The sequence below is a fragment of the Hemicordylus capensis genome, chromosome 5 (genome assembly GCF_027244095.1).
Source record: "Hemicordylus capensis ecotype Gifberg chromosome 5, rHemCap1.1.pri, whole genome shotgun sequence".
Lineage (NCBI taxonomy): Eukaryota > Metazoa > Chordata > Lepidosauria > Squamata > Cordylidae > Hemicordylus > Hemicordylus capensis.
The window spans coordinates 209,563,139-209,579,484 of NC_069661.1; the positions used below are offsets into that span (position 1 = coordinate 209,563,139).

Consider the following 16,346-nt stretch of genomic DNA (forward strand, 5'->3'; position numbering starts at 1 on the left):
TTGGGGAGGTCATTGTGCGCGGCAGGTGGCTCAAGGCCAGTGGTTGGAAGAGGAGCAGCTCCAGACGATAAATTGGCTGGAACTCCGGGCCATTTGATTCACTCTCATCCAGTTTCTCCCTGAGGTTTGCAACCGCCACGTCCTGGTCTGTACCGATAGTGCCACGGCGAAGGCAAATCTCAACCGTCAGTGGGGGACAAAGTCATGGTCCCTGATGTGCGAGGCCGAAGTCCTGCTGCACTGGGCGGAGCGGAACCTGTGCTCTCTGGAAGCCGATCACACCAGCGGGGTGGACAACATGGTGGCGGACTGGTTGAGCCGCTCGTAGCTGGACCAGGCGGAGTGGACTCTGAATGATCAGGTCTTTCAGGCAATCGTACAGCGGTATGGAACCCCCCTGGTCAGGCAATGCCAAGGTGGGCATAGTTCCAGGTACCCGTCTCCAGGGGCGGAGGATGTGGATGCCTTGCTGTCCCCCTGGCCTCGGGGCCTTCTTTATGCCTTCCCGCCTGTGGTTGTTCTGTCCAGGACAGTTCAGAGGATTTGTCATCAAGGGGCGGAGGTCATTCTGGTGACTCCGCACTGGCCGTGTCAGCCTTGGTTTTTGGACCTGGTTGCTCTGTCGACAGAGCCCCTCTTCCCCTAGGGAGTCGGTCACACCTCCTTCGTCAGGGTCCGGTTTTCCACCCAGGCTACTCACGGACCCTACTTACCTCCCTAAGGTGAACTCCATTTTTCTTTTTCGCTTTAAATTTTTTTATTGATTTTTACAATATCTTAACAATCTTGTTACATCCAATTAAACAAATGTTGACTTCCCGCTCACCAATCCACGCGAATCACTAACTATACAATTCAACCATTGCTATAGTAATTCAAAACATATATCCTATACCTTACAAACTCGATTTTACTCTACTCAACCTGCTAATATTACTAAATTTCAAACCCTGTTGAAAAATCAATATTAGAAAAATAGTTCTTTAGGTATAATAAGAATGGTTTCCAATCTTCTTTAAAACATTCCAAGTTTTGATCTCTTATCAGTACTGTAAGTTTTGCCATCTCAGCATATTCCAAAATTGTTATCAACCAATCTTCTTTTGAGGGCAATTCATTATCCTTCCATTTCTGCGCATATACTATTCTGGCCGCCGTGGTTGCATACATAAAGAATGTTAAATTTCTTGTGGAAAACTCTCCTTGCGTTATTCCCAGCAGGAAGGATTCTGGTCTCTTAGGAAATGTCATTTAAAATTTTTTCTTTAACTCATTATATATCATGTCCCAAAAGGCCTTTGCCTTCCTACAGGACCACCACATATGGAAAAAAGTTTCTTCACAGTGTCCACATTTCCAAGATTTGTTTGAAACATTTTTATACATTAGTGCTAATTTTTTAGGTGTCAAATACCACCTGTACATCATCTTATAATAATTTTCTTTTAAAGTATAACATGCTGTGAACTTTAAATCCATTTTCCATAATTTTTCCCAAGCTGCCATATCTATATTATGACCCACATCTTGAGCCATTTTATCAAAGTAGTTTTAACCACTTCATCTCTTGTCTCCTCCAAAAGCAACAGCCTATACATCTTAGAAACTAATTTTTCATCATTTTCACATAGCTCCTTCTCAAATCTCGACATTTGATCCTCAAATCCAACTTTAAGATCCTTCTTATAAACTTCATTTAACTGAAGATACTGAAACCGATTACTAACCAAATTTTGTACTTCAATTAGGTTTTTTAATTTACAGCCCTTTTCTTGGAAACATAACAAATCCCTATAGGTACCCCATTCCGGTTGCATATTTATCTCTTTACGTGCTAAAGCTTCAATCGGGGATAGCCATAACGGAGTTTTAGGTTCCAACCATTTTTTATATTTTACCCACACTCTCATTAGACTTCTTCTTACATAGTGATTAAGGAAATCTTTATGTACTTTACTTTTATCATACCACAAATATGAATGCCATCCAAACCTTCTATCAAATCCTTCTAGATCAAGTATTTTAGGATTTCTTAATGTTATCCATTCTTTTAACCACGTCAAACAAACAGCATCAAAATACAACCTTAAGCCTGGCAGGGTAAGACCACCTCTTTCTTTAGCATCTGTTAAATTTTTAGAAATTAATTCTTGGTCTTTTCCCTTGCCAAACAAATTTGGTTATGTCCTTTTGCCATTGCTTAAAACAAGTTAAAATATTAATTATAGGAATAGTCTGGAAAAGAAACAGCATTTTAGGTAAAACATTCATTTTCACAACTGAAATTCTTCCCATTAAAGATAAGTTCATTCTAGACCATCTTTGCAAGTCAGTTTTTACTGTATTCCGTATTTTAATATAATTATTTAAAAACAACAAAGCGTTTTTGTTTGTCAATCAGATGCCCAAGTATTTAATTTTCTTCTCCACTTTCAGTTCACTTATTTCAAAAAATCTGTCCTTAGATTTCTGATCCATATTTTTTGTCAACACCTTTGTTTTAGTCTTATATATATAAAACTCAGCCAGTTGGCCAAATTGTTGTATTTTTTCCAAGAGTCTTCTGATCTTCTCTAATGGATTTTCTAGAAAAAACACTACATCCGCAAAGGCTCTAAGTTTATACTCCTGTTTCCCAATTTTGGGGCCTTGTATTTGATCATCTTCTCTAATATTTCTACAAAGCACTTCCATTACTAATATAAAAAGTAATGGGGAAAGTGGACAGCCTTGTCTAGTTCCTTTTTGTATTTTACAATTGTCTGATAGTTCCCCATTTATAATAATTTTAGCATATTGCTCCGAATAGATTGTTTTGATAGCCCTAATGAAATTGTTACCAACTCCCATTACATCTAATAGCCTCCACATAAACTGCCAGGAGACATTATCAAAAGCTTTTTCTGCGTCCAGAAAAATCATAGCTATCTGTTTATCACTGTGTTTTTCGTAATACTCCAATACATTCAAAACTGTTCTCATATTATCTCTTAATTGCTGTTTTGGGAAAAAACCTGCTTGATCTTCATGAATAAAAAGTCTTAATATAACCTTCATTCTCCTTGCCAAAATGGCGGCAAAAAGTTTGTAGTCATTGTTTAAGAGTGAGATTGGCCTGTAGTTCTTGACTTGCATTAAATCTTGATCCCGTTTTGGAATTACTGCAATATTGGTGTACTTCCAAGACTCCGGCATAATCCCTCTTTGCAAAATATCATTCATCATCCATTGAAAAGGCTGTAATATTTGATCTTTAAAAGATTTGTAGCACGAAGCTGGTAGCCCATCGGGCCCTGGTGCCTTATTAGCCTTGCTTTGATTTATTACTTCTGTTATTTACATTATTGATATTGGTGCATTCATAATTTCTATATGTTCCTTAGAAAGTTTTGGAATATTTTGTGTCTTGAGAAATTTGTCGATTTTTATATCTTCTACTTTGTTTACTTTATATAATTCAGAATTGTATCTAAAGAATTCCCTTTTTATTTCCCTTTCATCATAGGAAAGCCCATTTTTTGTTAGTATCTTGGATATATACTTATTCTTTTTCTCAGTTCTAATTTTCCAAGCCAACAACTTGCCTGGTCAAGTCAAATGACTTTTGCTTCGCATATTTTAAGTTCCGTTCAACTTTATTTAATACTAACATAGAGAGCTGTTGCTGAAGCATTTTAATGACTTGAGTAATCTTCTTATCCTTGGCCCATAAAAGTTCTCTTTCTTTTTTAGAAATTTCCATCAATAATGCCTCTTTTTTCAGTCCCCTTTGTTTTTTAAAGTATGCATTTTGTTGTATAAAAAACCCTCTCCTAACCGCTTTTCCCACATCCCAAACTATTTTGTTATCCATTCCTTGGTTTAAATTCAGTTCAAAATAGTCCTTTTAACTTCCTTTTGGCTTTCCCCACAACATCCGTTTTTTTCAGCGTTAATTCAGTCTCCAGCGAAAGGAAACCGTTCCCTTCTTTTTCCATGTAAAGCAGAAGGTTCTGGGCAAGATATCCATTCTTTTCATACATGGCGTAATAGATTTGGATGTCCAGACCATATCTGTCCTTGAATGAGATTTATATCTTTCAGAGAAATAAGTACAGTGGTCCCTCGACTTACGAAGTACTCGACATCCGAAGATTTCGACATACGAACGACAAAAAATACCGGAAGTCGTTGCCGGTTTAGATGCGGCTTCCTCGACCTATGAATTTTTAGATGCGGTTTCCTCGACTTACGAGTGTTTCCGGACCTCCGTGGATGTGCTTTTCGGCTTACGAAAATTCCGACCTACGAACGTGCGTTCGGAACGGATTATCTTCGTAAGTCGAGGGACCACTGTATATTCCTTTGCATTTGAGTTTTTGATTTCCACAAGTCATAAAGATCCATATGTTCTGCTAAATAAAAAAAAGCTTTAGGTATCTTGCCTTGTAGGTTCCTTTCAGACATATCAGATTTTCTATCCAAGGATGTAGAGACAGCTCCATTAAAATCTCCCAGTAAAACCAAATTAGCATTCAATAACTCAGCCATCTTCTGTTCTAGATAATTATAGAATTCTACTTTTTTTTCATTGGGTGCATAAATTCCAATTATCACTGTTTTGATTCCGGAAACTAAAATTTCCAAAGCTAGCATCCTGCCTTCTTCATCTTTAAAAATCAACTTGGGTTCAAATTGTTGTTTCACATAAAACACTACCCCTCTTTTTTTTTCTTATCAAAGGAAACAAATTCTTGTCCCAAGGCCTTATTAACCAAATATTTTCTGTCTTGTTTTCTAATATGTGTCTCTTGTAAGCATACAATGTCCAAACTTTGTTTTTTAAGAAAATGAAAAACTTTAACCCTTTTGGTTTTGCTATTTAACCCATTAACGTTCCATGAAGCTATTTTGTAATCCATCTTGGCTAGTTAGAATTATGTGTTGAAGGCACTGGGTGCTCAGAGGTTAAAGTTTTTTTGTATTTCCGCCAAAATTCTTGTGCTTTGGGGAGCTCTGTAAATCTGTTCCTCTTTCCCTTGTAGAAAAAGGAGAACCCTTCAGGTAGTTCCCATCTAAAACGTATTCCATTGGCGTTCAAAGCATCTGTCAAAAATTTGTAATCCTTACGTTTCCTTAAAATCCTGGATGGTATTTCTTTCAGAACTTTTACCTGTTGGGCTTCAATAGTAATGGCTTTGGCAAAATGTGCTTGGAGTATCTGCTCTGTAATTGATTTAGAATTGAACTGAACCATCCAATCCTTATAGCTAACTTATTTTTTGTGTCAAATTCAGAATTCAGGCGAAAAGCTGCATCAATCTGAACAATGATTCATAGATCCCAGGAACTTATGCTTCCCTCTTTTTGTCCCAGTCTCGCTTCTCCCAAGGAGAGGAATTGGCACAAGCTGGACGTTCACTGTGCTATTCGTATTTATTTGAGGCGCACTAAGGCGTTTAGAGTTACCGAGTCCTTCTTCATTTCCTTTTGGGCCTGTTCATTGGGAAGGAAAGTATCTGCTTCCTCCTTAGCATGCTGGATCTGCCAAACCATTCAGATCGCTTATGTGGCAGCAGGGGAAACCATTCCTGAAGGTATCACGGCTCACTCAACTCAAGTGCGGCAACTACTGCGGCTCTTGCCACCATGGCTCCCTTGGCTGACATCTGTAGGGCCGCCACGTGGGCCTCTCTTTCAACATTTTTGAGGCATTACAAAATACATGATTGGGCGTCTGCTAATGCTTCTTTCAGTCGGCGAGTTCTGCAGCCAGTAGTTCCTTCTTAGTACCCGATTACCTATTGGTCCTGCCCATTATGTACAGCAGCTTGGGTATGTCCCATAATGCTCAGATACAATCCTCATCTGAGGGAGAATGAATCGTTGGCACTCACCTGAATGGTCATTCTCCTCAGATGTATGGATTGTATCCGACCCGCCTGTATGTGTGTCTGACTCTACTCCCCGCTTTTTTTCGCCTCCCTTCTTGTACCCTATATTATTGTGGGGTGGTGTTTTCTTATTCTGGGGTTATTTGTCTCCTCGAGGGGGCAGTTCAGAGTTAGTTTTTAGAGCAGGGATCTCTCTGCAGTCTTTTCCCCCCTCCTTGCGTGGTTTTTTCCTTGTTCTTGTTGCCTTACTTGTTCTGCAGTGTTTTCCTTTTATTAGCCGGAGCATCAGAGCGCTTGTTAGCGACTGAAGGCTGAGGGGGCTGTCCCTTCCTTCTGCTGAACAAGAAAACTTTTGATTGGCCCGGAGCAGTAGGTCGTGACAACCCATAATGCTCGGATACAATCCATACGTCTGAGGAGAATGACCAATTAGGTGAGTGCCAACGATTCACTCACAGTCCTTAAATGTTGCTACTGCTCTTTAAAGGTTACACAATAGTCACAGCAGAAGATTGTCTTCCTATGGAAGTGTGCTGTCTACCAATCAGTGTCAAAGTAACTTTTGTCTGTGGAGCACCCGCTTGCCCAAGCAGTTAATTAGTCTGCAGCACCTCGTGATTCTTCCCAGTGGCAGTGCTTCATCTCTTCTGTTGTGGGTAGAGAACGGGGAAACTCCTCAAGTCTCCCCAAATAAAACTAAGACAAAATGAAAGTAGGCAGTTTTACTTGCCATTTGTCCTGTGCCTCTGGGCAAGCAGACCAAAGACATAAAGAAGGATTGGGTTCAGCTGGACCTGCTAAGATTTACTGCTTCATTGAAGGAAATAAAAGGCCTGTGGAGGAAAACTGGTTCCCTCCACACTGTCAGTTTTACAGATGAGCTGGCACAGGGACTGCAAAGATGCTTGAAATTACACTAGTAGAGAGGAAAGAAGATTATTCTGGGTTGAGTCCGGGAGATTTATGTTTTAAGAACCATTTTGTGTGTGGCCTGTTTAGGATGGGCTGCAGCCCCACAGCAGACTAAACGTGGTAGACTATGCCGTGTAAGGTCTCATATTAAACTCTTGACATCTCTGGTTACAAGAGGTGTGAGAAGCAGGATTGTGGCAGGCCTCTGTCTGGGACTCCAAAGTCCTGCTGCCACTCAGGGTAGACGCTAGTGCAGTATATCGACCAACTGTTGGTATCAAGCATTTGTATCAGGGGTGTGTGTTTGTTTCACATGCTTTACAGGAGGCTGGTTTGGATGTAAGGTAGAGACAAGATTAAATCCTGGCTTTGTGTGGCATCCCCAGGCCTTGAAAGTACGAGCTCCCTGCCCTCACGAGAGTCGGAGGAATTCTATTCTAACCAGTTCTGAAATAAAACAGAATCTGACTTGTGAGTCAATAAATAAGATCACACAGTTTGAACATAACAAGCAATCTTGGCTTGTTCCTAACCAGTACTAGAAGTAGAATTTTTTTTACTCTTTCACGGGCAGGAAAGTGGGGAAGAGCGTATGCTCCTGAGGCCTCTAGAGAGCATGTGAAGACAAGATTTAATCCGAATTCTGCATTATATCCAAACTGGTTCACCCAAAGGTAGCAAACAACTTAAATTCAGAGTTCTATCAATATTTATTTTTAAATGGAAGAGTTCTCTTATTAATTCTTTTAGTATGCGCAGTTACTAGTTTCCATTGCTTCTCTTCAGTAAGAAAAGATATTAAAAGTGATTTACTAAGTTAATATAAGACAAGGTCTCCCATGTCCCTCATACATATTAATGAGAGAGAAATGTCTTGATATGCTGATGTGCTCACAGCACATCAAGGTGCTGAGGGGAAAGTGGTGGTTCTTATTATTCTTATTCTTCATCATGCTGGTATTCCTTAATGGGTAGCATTCATCTTGCAAAGATAAGGGCCAATTATCTTAAGTCTATAGCAGTTGATTGTAAAAGGGATTTCCTTATATGATCTCAATGTGTCTCTCTACTGATTTGTGTTTGACTTTATTTTGGCAGACAGTATTATTATTTATATTGGGTGTAAATGGCTTAGGTTCAGAGTATTTAAGAGACCGCCTTCTTTGCCATGACCCCTGCTGCCTACTAAAATCATCTGGGAGGTCTGGTAACTGGGGCGGATTAACCTCTTTGCTGCCCATAGACAAAGAGGATTTTGCTGCTGTGGGGAGGGGCGTGTGAGGGGAAACCCCCCTTTCACTCTAAATATTGCCGCTGCCGTAGTGGGATGGAGCATGGTGTCGTTGGCTGCCTTCAGGGGGAGGGGTAAGCGAGGAGGGAAGAGTGCCCCCTTTTCTTTACCTTTTTAAAATACCAGGAGCAGCGGTGGCCTGTTTCCAATCCCGCCACCCAGGCCTCCAGTAACATCCACGTCTGCTCGAGCTCAGGCTCCGCCTCCAAAGCTCGAGCTCAGGCTCCGCCTCCAAAGCAAACGGCTGTCTGACATGCGAGGGAGTGGGGAGAGGAGCTCGCTGGTCTTCGGAGCCCAGCAATGCATAATGCACTATAGCTATGCATAATGAATACACGGCAAAATCTTCACATTCGGGCTGTCTTCTGATTTTTGTTTCTCATAAAACGTTACATTTAGCTGCTGTCCCATCAAGATCAGAATGTGCAAAAAGTAGCTCTTGACTGTATCATGACTTACAAGCATCCATATCTACTGCCATACAGGTAAGAGTTCTGCATTGCGGTGTGGCTGTTTGTTATGTATCAGCCATTGTATGAGAGGAACATTGCACAAATAAAGCAAATGAAGGTGCATGAGTTGTGCACATGTGTATGTTCCCAAGATGTGCCCTCTGCTGAATGTGTGCACTCTCCTCTCCCTCCCTCCCCCACCCTTCCTTAGACATATACCTAGTTTGTGTTTATGACCAGTCACTTCTAATAAGTTGTATGGATGATCTTTCTCTTGACTTTGCATTGTACACTTTCAGAGAGAACTTGCAAAGACTACTAGAAGACAAGAGCTTTAAGGAAGAAATAATTCTTTTCAGCATTTCTGAAGAAAACACCATAGTAAAAACAGTACACCTACCAGAGCTTGTTCCTGTCTTAATGAGGTGAGAAACTTTTAAAGAAGTGTGTATTGTCCTAGAAACTTGGGTTCTTGTGGATTTTCTTTTTAAATATGAAAAAGATTTCAAGGGAAGATATTGTACTCACTGCCCAAATGTTACCATGAGCATGCTGTCTTTTCAAACAGTAGGCATGCATTACTTATCCCATGTTATGTTTTTAGTTAAAACTGTATCCTTGAAAAGTAACAAAAAAGTAACGGTATTTCTGATCAAAATTGCTGGCAAGCCCCTGCATAGTAATATTCCTGGGGATAGCATAAAAAACAGATGCCAAATGAAGTATTTTATGGTGATTTCCATTTTGCGTGCACAGCTATGGTTGCCATTGTTCACTTTAAAGCACCAGATAAGCCCGTGTATGAGCAGGTCTTCAGTACACAGGCTTGTAGCTTCTGAAAAACTAATGTGACCTTTCTGGTGTTTGGAAGGATTCTGTATGGTCGGATGAGAAACAAGACTGGAAGCAAAACACAGGGGAAGTCAGCTGCAGGGACCCGTATGGCTATTGTTTTGAGATTCCTTGCTGGCTCGCGGCCTGAAGAGTTTAGAATGTTTCTGGATCTGCTTCTTGAACCTGTGAAGCACTTCAGTAGTGGTATGTAGACAGTGAGAAACAAATAAATGCATGCACCTGAGTATCATGTCCACTAATGATAACAAAGCAGCTTTGAGGGTAGGCTTGACATTTTGGGAAGGAATGAATTCCTGTTGGCTTTGACTGGAAGGTTAGCAATAACTTAGGTAATGGTTGCACAGGCTTCTTCAAACAACTGATTTCTTTGTCCAGCTGCACCTCAGTATATTTTGATTTATAGCTATTCATATGGACATACTTTATTTTTATTTTTATTTTATTTCTATCTAATGTAAACTGCTTTGGGAACTTTAGTTGAAAAGCGGTATATAAATATTCATCATCATATTCATATAACATATGAAGCTGTCATACTGAATCAGCCCATTGATCTTGAAGCCCAGTATGTTTTTCTACTCTTTGATTCCCCCCCCCTTCTATTCTTGAGATCTTGTTTAAATGAAGATATCGGAGATCAAACTTAGAACCTTATGCATGCAAAACCTGTGTTCTACCACTGATCTAGGCTTTTAGCACCCCCATAGATCTATCCCTCTTACTTTATACAATGGCAGCAGAGGGCAGTGGTTCATCATCTTGCGGCCTGGCTGCTCGACAAGCAAGCCCTTGCTACCATAACTCATGCCCTCGTCACCTCTCGGTTGGACTATTGCAATGCGCTCTACTTAGGGTTGCCTCTGAAGATGACTCAGAAGCTTCAGCTGGCTCAAAATGCCATGGCCTGGCTGCTTATGAGCAGCAGAAAATATTTCACCTTTGTAGAGGTAGCTACATTGGCTGCCAGTTCGCTTCTGGGTCCAGTTCAAAGTGCTGGTTGTCACCTATAAAATCCATCAGGGTTTGGCACCTGTGTACCTTCAGGACCGCCTCTCCCGTCCAACTTCGACCTTTCCTGTGAGGTCGTCTTAGATGGGCCTTCTCAGAGTTCCGGGCCCAGGGGAGGTACATTGCAGCCCCCTCCTTATGGAACACCTTGTCTCCTGAGATTCGTAATGCCCCCTCCCTTCTGTCCTTTAAGAAGCTTCTGAAAACTTCTCTGTTTTGCCAGGCTTTTAGTTTTGTGTGTGTGTATGTGTGTGTTTGTTGCTGTTTTTAATGTATGTAAACCACCTCGAATCTAAGGAAGTCAGGCATTCAATAAATTTGCTAAATAAATAAATCTGGCACTTTAAAATATTAAAATACATCCTGTACCTTCTCCCTGCTTGACACTCTCTGGTGGTCCCCTCTGATTGCTCTCTCACCCACCACCGCAGCTTTTTAGATCTTCATAAAAAATGTAATGTCTAAAACTGGGCATAGTAGCCCTGCTCAGTCATTATGTATCTGGTTACAGGCAGAGTACACTGACTAACCTTGCTCCCCTGTGCCAGCATACTCAGTATCCATGCCCTCCATTTCTCCCTAGTACACCGTATCCGCAAGTGGTTTCTGATCATTGGGAGGAATTCTTCTTGGACCTGCAGAGAAATGCTGTACTTGGGGAGGAGAGTGAGGGCCATGGGTAGTGAGTGTGCCAGTGTGGGGGCAAGGCTAGTCAATATGTTCAACTTTAGCCCTGTATCCTGGGACATCATGCCCAAACAGGCTGAAATTGCAGCCCAAGCAGTTTTGTATTGCTGAATGTTGTGTCATAGGAGTGAACTTTCCATTCGAAATTGCAGCTACACAATATGGAGCACTGCCTTCAGTCCTTGCATAGTAATTTCCTAGGACTCATGGTTGTCTTTTGTCTTTTGTAGGGCACTGCTGCTCTGCAGTGCTCCAGGCAATAGGAGAACTGGACTTATCTCGAGTCCTGCCTCTAGGTCGCCAGCATAGCCTTTTCAACAGCCTGGAAGCAGTATTGAAAAACATGGGGCATCTGATCAGCCAGTACTTATCTGAGATTTTACAAATTTTGCTTTGCATGACAGCATCAGTATCCCACATTCTTCAACAAAGAGAAAAGGTGAGAAGTGTGCTACTGCAGCATATGCATTCATTTCTTGCATCTTAAGTAACAAAATGTGCATGGTTGTTAATAGGCAGTGACACTTATAAACATCTGTATACTATTAAAAGAAAAACCGAAGTTCTTAAAGGATTGCTAATCAGACAGAAATTGGAGTCCTGATTTGATTACTTACCAGTATTTCTTGCCAGGCATGTTTGAATTAAAATATAAGGGCTGAGATGCTGAGGAAAATTACTTAAAGTACTCCCATTGAAATTGAAAATACGTTAGGCGTTTCCTAACTTGTCCTCTTAATTTCAGTGGGACTACGAAGAGCTGTTTTTAACTCTTTACATCATCCTGGAAACTTAATGTATCCACTACTTTGATAGCGAACACATTTCATAGGAATGGTGAGACTTTATTATGGTTATCATCAATGATAATGGAAGCCAGGATTTGTAAGATATTTTGTTTTTTAAAAAAGTATTGCATACATTAATAAGTTTGACACTAGCCTAGCAGAGCATGTGTTACTTGGCAGCAGTTAGGACTGGTGTTTGGTACTAATGTTGTACAATAGTAAACTAAACTAGCAAGCCATATTCCCCTTATGTTGGATCTCTTATAGGAACATATAAAGCTGCCTTCTACAGAGCCAGACCATTGAGCCAGCATTGTCTGTACCAGGGCTGCTCAACTTTGGCCCTTCTGCAGACGATGGCCTACAATTCACATAATCCCTGGCTATTGACAGTTGTGGCTGGGGATTATGGGAGTTGTAGTCCAAAAACAGCTGAAGGGCCAATGTTGAGCAGCCCTGGCACTGCCGTTCCAGGGTTTCAGACAAGGCTCTTCCCCAGCCCTACCTGGAGATGCCAGGAATTTAACCTGGGACCTTCTGCCTACAAAACAAATCCTATATCACTGAGGTATGACTCTTCCCCTCCATTGGATCCTATAGGTGTATTCTGTAAAAGACTGTTTTTTTAAAAAGCCCTTTGGCCTCAATAGCTTTCTATTGAGCCTGGATGTTTGCAACATATTTCACTGCATAGACCTTGTAGTTATTCATGTTTGTTCCTCCCTTCCTGAAAAGAGTTCAGGATGAGCATAGGTGGGTTCACAGCGTATCCATTTAAAAATAAACAAAATCCGTTAAAATTCAAAATTAAACCCATGGTTTATAAAGCTATGAGATACAACCACATAAATAGCACCAACAAAGAAAAGAAAAGCAACAGCTCTTACAGATCAAACTGGCCGCAATAAAGAGCCAGTTCTTTATCTGCCTCTTAAAGGCAGCAAGGAAAGCCAAGGTGTGGATGTCCACTGGGAGAGTGTTCCAAAGCCTGGGGCAATGACTGACAAGGCTCTGTCCAGTATGCACATCAATTGAGTCTCTCTTGATGTTGGCCAATAGAGCAGAGCTCTCTGGTGATCTTTTTGGATGGGCAGAAACATTCAGGAGCAGGCAGTCCTTTAGATATCCATGACCCAAGCCATTAAAGGCTTTTAAGGTTATAACCAGCTCCTTGAATTGAACTGGAAGCAAACTTGCAGCCGGTGCAGCTCTTTCCAAATGGGCATAATATGCTCCCAATGGGTGGCGCTAAACAAAACCCTGGCTATCACATTTTGCATCATCTGTGGTTTTCCAATATTCTTCAAGGGCAGCCCTATGTAGAGTGTATTGCTTACGTAATGGGCCACATCTGCCTTCTCGAGAGAGGGGCATAGCTGCCTCACTAGCTAAAGCTGTGCCAAGGCACCCTGGCCACTGCCTCTGCCAGAGACAGGCCTAACCATACCCTCTAAGTGCACACCTGCTCTTTCCAGGGGTCTGCGACCCCATCAAGAGTTGCTTGGCTCACTGCCCCCTATTTTATCCATTTTATGCAGCTATTCAGACTTTTTGTGATTGTGAGTGGCACCCAGGGTAACGGAGTGAGATTTGAACCTGGGTCTGACTGATCTAAGTCCAGCACTCTGTCCATAATACCTCATTGCCTTCTACTGCAGTAACAATAGCCAGCAAGTCCAAAAAGAGCAATTCAAGAGAAGTAACCGTGCAAAATCTGATTGCAAGCATTGCATTACATGGGCATGCAAATCTTTTAGATGAGAGGGGAAATGATTATTTTGACAGCTGTGTTGCTGGGCTTCATGGTAATCACATTTGTACATTAAGTTAATTAGTAACATTGAGACTAAAAGCTGTAATTCAATAGCTCTTGTTTTCACAAATCTCTCTCAATATTGTCACTTGTTAATGTATCACTTTGTTGTTTAGTGTGGTAAAGAAGCCACTTACGGACTGTGAGAAACCCATTCATGTTATTCTGGGTACTTTGCTCAATAAATTAGTAACTTATTGCAGACTAATATTTTTCTGATTATAAGTGGAGTTACAGGATTACTTTCCCCCATTGTTCTCATTTGTGGTAGGGTCTGTTTCCCATAGAATTGTTCTTTCTTGACATGTTCACATATTCGTTAAGCAATATACAATTACATCTTAAACAGCTATTTGCTCTATAATTTACCAGTGATTATCATTCCCTGAACCCTTATTTGGGAACATACATCACTGAACTCAGTGGGACTTTCTTCTGAGAGAGAGAGAGAAAGAAAGAAAGAAAGAATAGGATTACACTGAAACTTTGTTAAGGGGATGAAATGCAAAAGCCCTGCTTCTCTAGAGAGAAGACTGAAAAGTCTTCAGTGTGGTGGGTATAATGTTTAAATTCCTTTCTCCCTACTTGTCACCCTCCAATGGTCCAGGACTCTGGAGTGCTCTCTGATCTGTCCACCAAGAGGAAAGTTGTTTTGAAGAAAAACCTGGCTAGAGCTAACTAGGACACCTCCCACTTGCTCTTTGAAGCCAGTTTTTCTTCTGCCTTTACAAGAAATGGTTGTAGGTTTGCAGCCTGTCCAGAGGAGCTAGCTACAGCTGGCTTTAATTCCTTCCCTTGGCCAGGCAAGAAGCTGGGATGGGGGACAGAAAAAAGGCTACTGACAGTGGCTGACATTCTTCTCAGGGAAAGCTGTAGGGAGAAGGTGCTATTGCCATGTGTGGTGTGTGTGGGGTGGTGTGGTGGCCTCTTGGGGAGGGGCTTCAGGAGAAAAGGCAGCATTTAAAGTGCACATGTTGGAACACCTTCAAGGGTTGTGGGGGTGGGTTGTAGTCACAGGCCCACTGGATACGGGTGGGTGTGCCTACCCCCTGCCTCGGGATGCAGCTGGGCCTTGAAACCTTGGAGGTCTTCTAGTGCAACTCCTGCTCAGGGCAAGTAACTCATCACTGACACATGCCTATCAAGCCTCTGTTTGAAAACCTCTAAAGAAGGAGAGCCATGAGGCAGATTGTTCCACGGTTGGACAGCTCTTAGAAAATTACCATTAATGTGTAGGCTAAATCTGCTTCCTTGTAACGTCAACCCATCTAATCCTGCCCTCAGGAGCAATGGAGAACAAGTCCTCTCCATCCTCTGTGTGACAGTCCTTCCAATATTTGAATATCATTGTCATATCTCCCCTTAGTCTTATTTTGTCCAGGCTAAACATTCCTAGCTCTTTTAATTGTTCCCCATAGATTCCAGATCCCTCTCCATATTTGTTGCCCTCCTCTGAATTGGCTTCAGTTTATTAGTGTTCTTCTTAAAATGTAGTGCCCAGCATAGGACACAGTATTCCAAGTGAGATCTGACCAGCTCAGAATAGAGTGATTACTTCTCATAATGTGGACATCGTTAGGGATGTGCACCAGACCAGTCTGGGGCCATGTTAGAGGCCTCCAAACCGGTCCGGATTGGGGGTGGTCCGGTGGGGGGGGTATGTAGCTTTAAGGGCGGGGGGTAATACTTACCCCTCCCGCCGCTTTCCCCCCTCTGGCGCTCGACTTTTTAGCAAAGTTTTGGGGGTGGCAGCGTTCCTCCCTGCCACCCCTGCCCCTGTCGTTGCCTGGCAAAAAGGGAAGTTCAGTGCACGCATGTGCCCATTGCGGTGCGCGCGCCCATCATCACCATGCGCAATGCCGCAACATGTGACGTGTGCGGTGTGCGCGCGGTGGCAACAGGCATGCACACTGCAACAGGCACATGCGTGCACTCAACTTCCCCTTTTGCCGGGCAACGATGGGGGCAGGGGGGGCAGGGAGGAATGCTGCCACCCCAAAAACTTTGCTAAAAAGTTGAGTGCCGGAGGGGGGAAAGCGGCAGGAGGGGTAAGTACTACCCCCCCGCCCTTAAAGCTACATACCCCCCAGTGCCGGACCTCTCCTCCGTGGTTCCGTGCACATCTCTAGACATCGTGCCCGTTAATACAGCATTATCTGCTGATCCAGCACTCTGAATCCATGATGACAAGGTAGTGCCCAGGACTAACCCATCCTTTGTCCCAAAGGTCAACTCTTGTTTCTTTCCACCTTGAGCAGGAGCTGGACTTCTGCCCACCTCCTTCTGCCCACTCTCAAGAGAGGAAATGGCACTGGCTAGGTGGTGGTGGTGGTGATGATACTGCTTTTCAACAGAAAAGTTCTCAAAGTGGGTTACAGAGGAGGAGGAGGAGGAGGAGGAGGAGGAGGAGGAGGAGGAGGAGGAGGAGGTGGTTCTCTGTGTCTATAGGGCTTAAGATATAAAAAGAAAAGCAAGATAGAAACCAGCAACAGTCAAGTCATTGGAAGGATGCTGTGCTGGGGCTGGATAAGGCCAGTTCCTCTCCCCCTGCTAAATATAAAGAGAATCACCACTTTGAAAGATACCTCCTTGCCAGGTTAGCAGGAAAAGAGCAAGTTCTCCTGTAACTCCATTTACAATTTTAAGAAGGCATTGTACTTGCAATAA

General features: G+C 42.3%; 1 protein-coding gene across 2 annotated transcripts in view; it reads left to right on the plus strand.

Annotated features, from left to right (window-relative positions):
• Positions 1-16,346, plus strand: part of UTP20 (UTP20 small subunit processome component) — a 107,051-nt gene that overhangs the window by 41,164 nt on the left and 49,541 nt on the right. For both annotated transcript variants that reach the window (XM_053252114.1, XM_053252113.1), the window contains exons 24-27: positions 8,476-8,561; positions 8,828-8,953; positions 9,400-9,566; positions 11,309-11,517. In XM_053252114.1, coding sequence (XP_053108089.1) covers positions 8,476-8,561; positions 8,828-8,953; positions 9,400-9,566; positions 11,309-11,517 — 588 coding nt within the window. The remainder of the gene's footprint in view (positions 1-8,475; positions 8,562-8,827; positions 8,954-9,399; positions 9,567-11,308; positions 11,518-16,346) is intronic.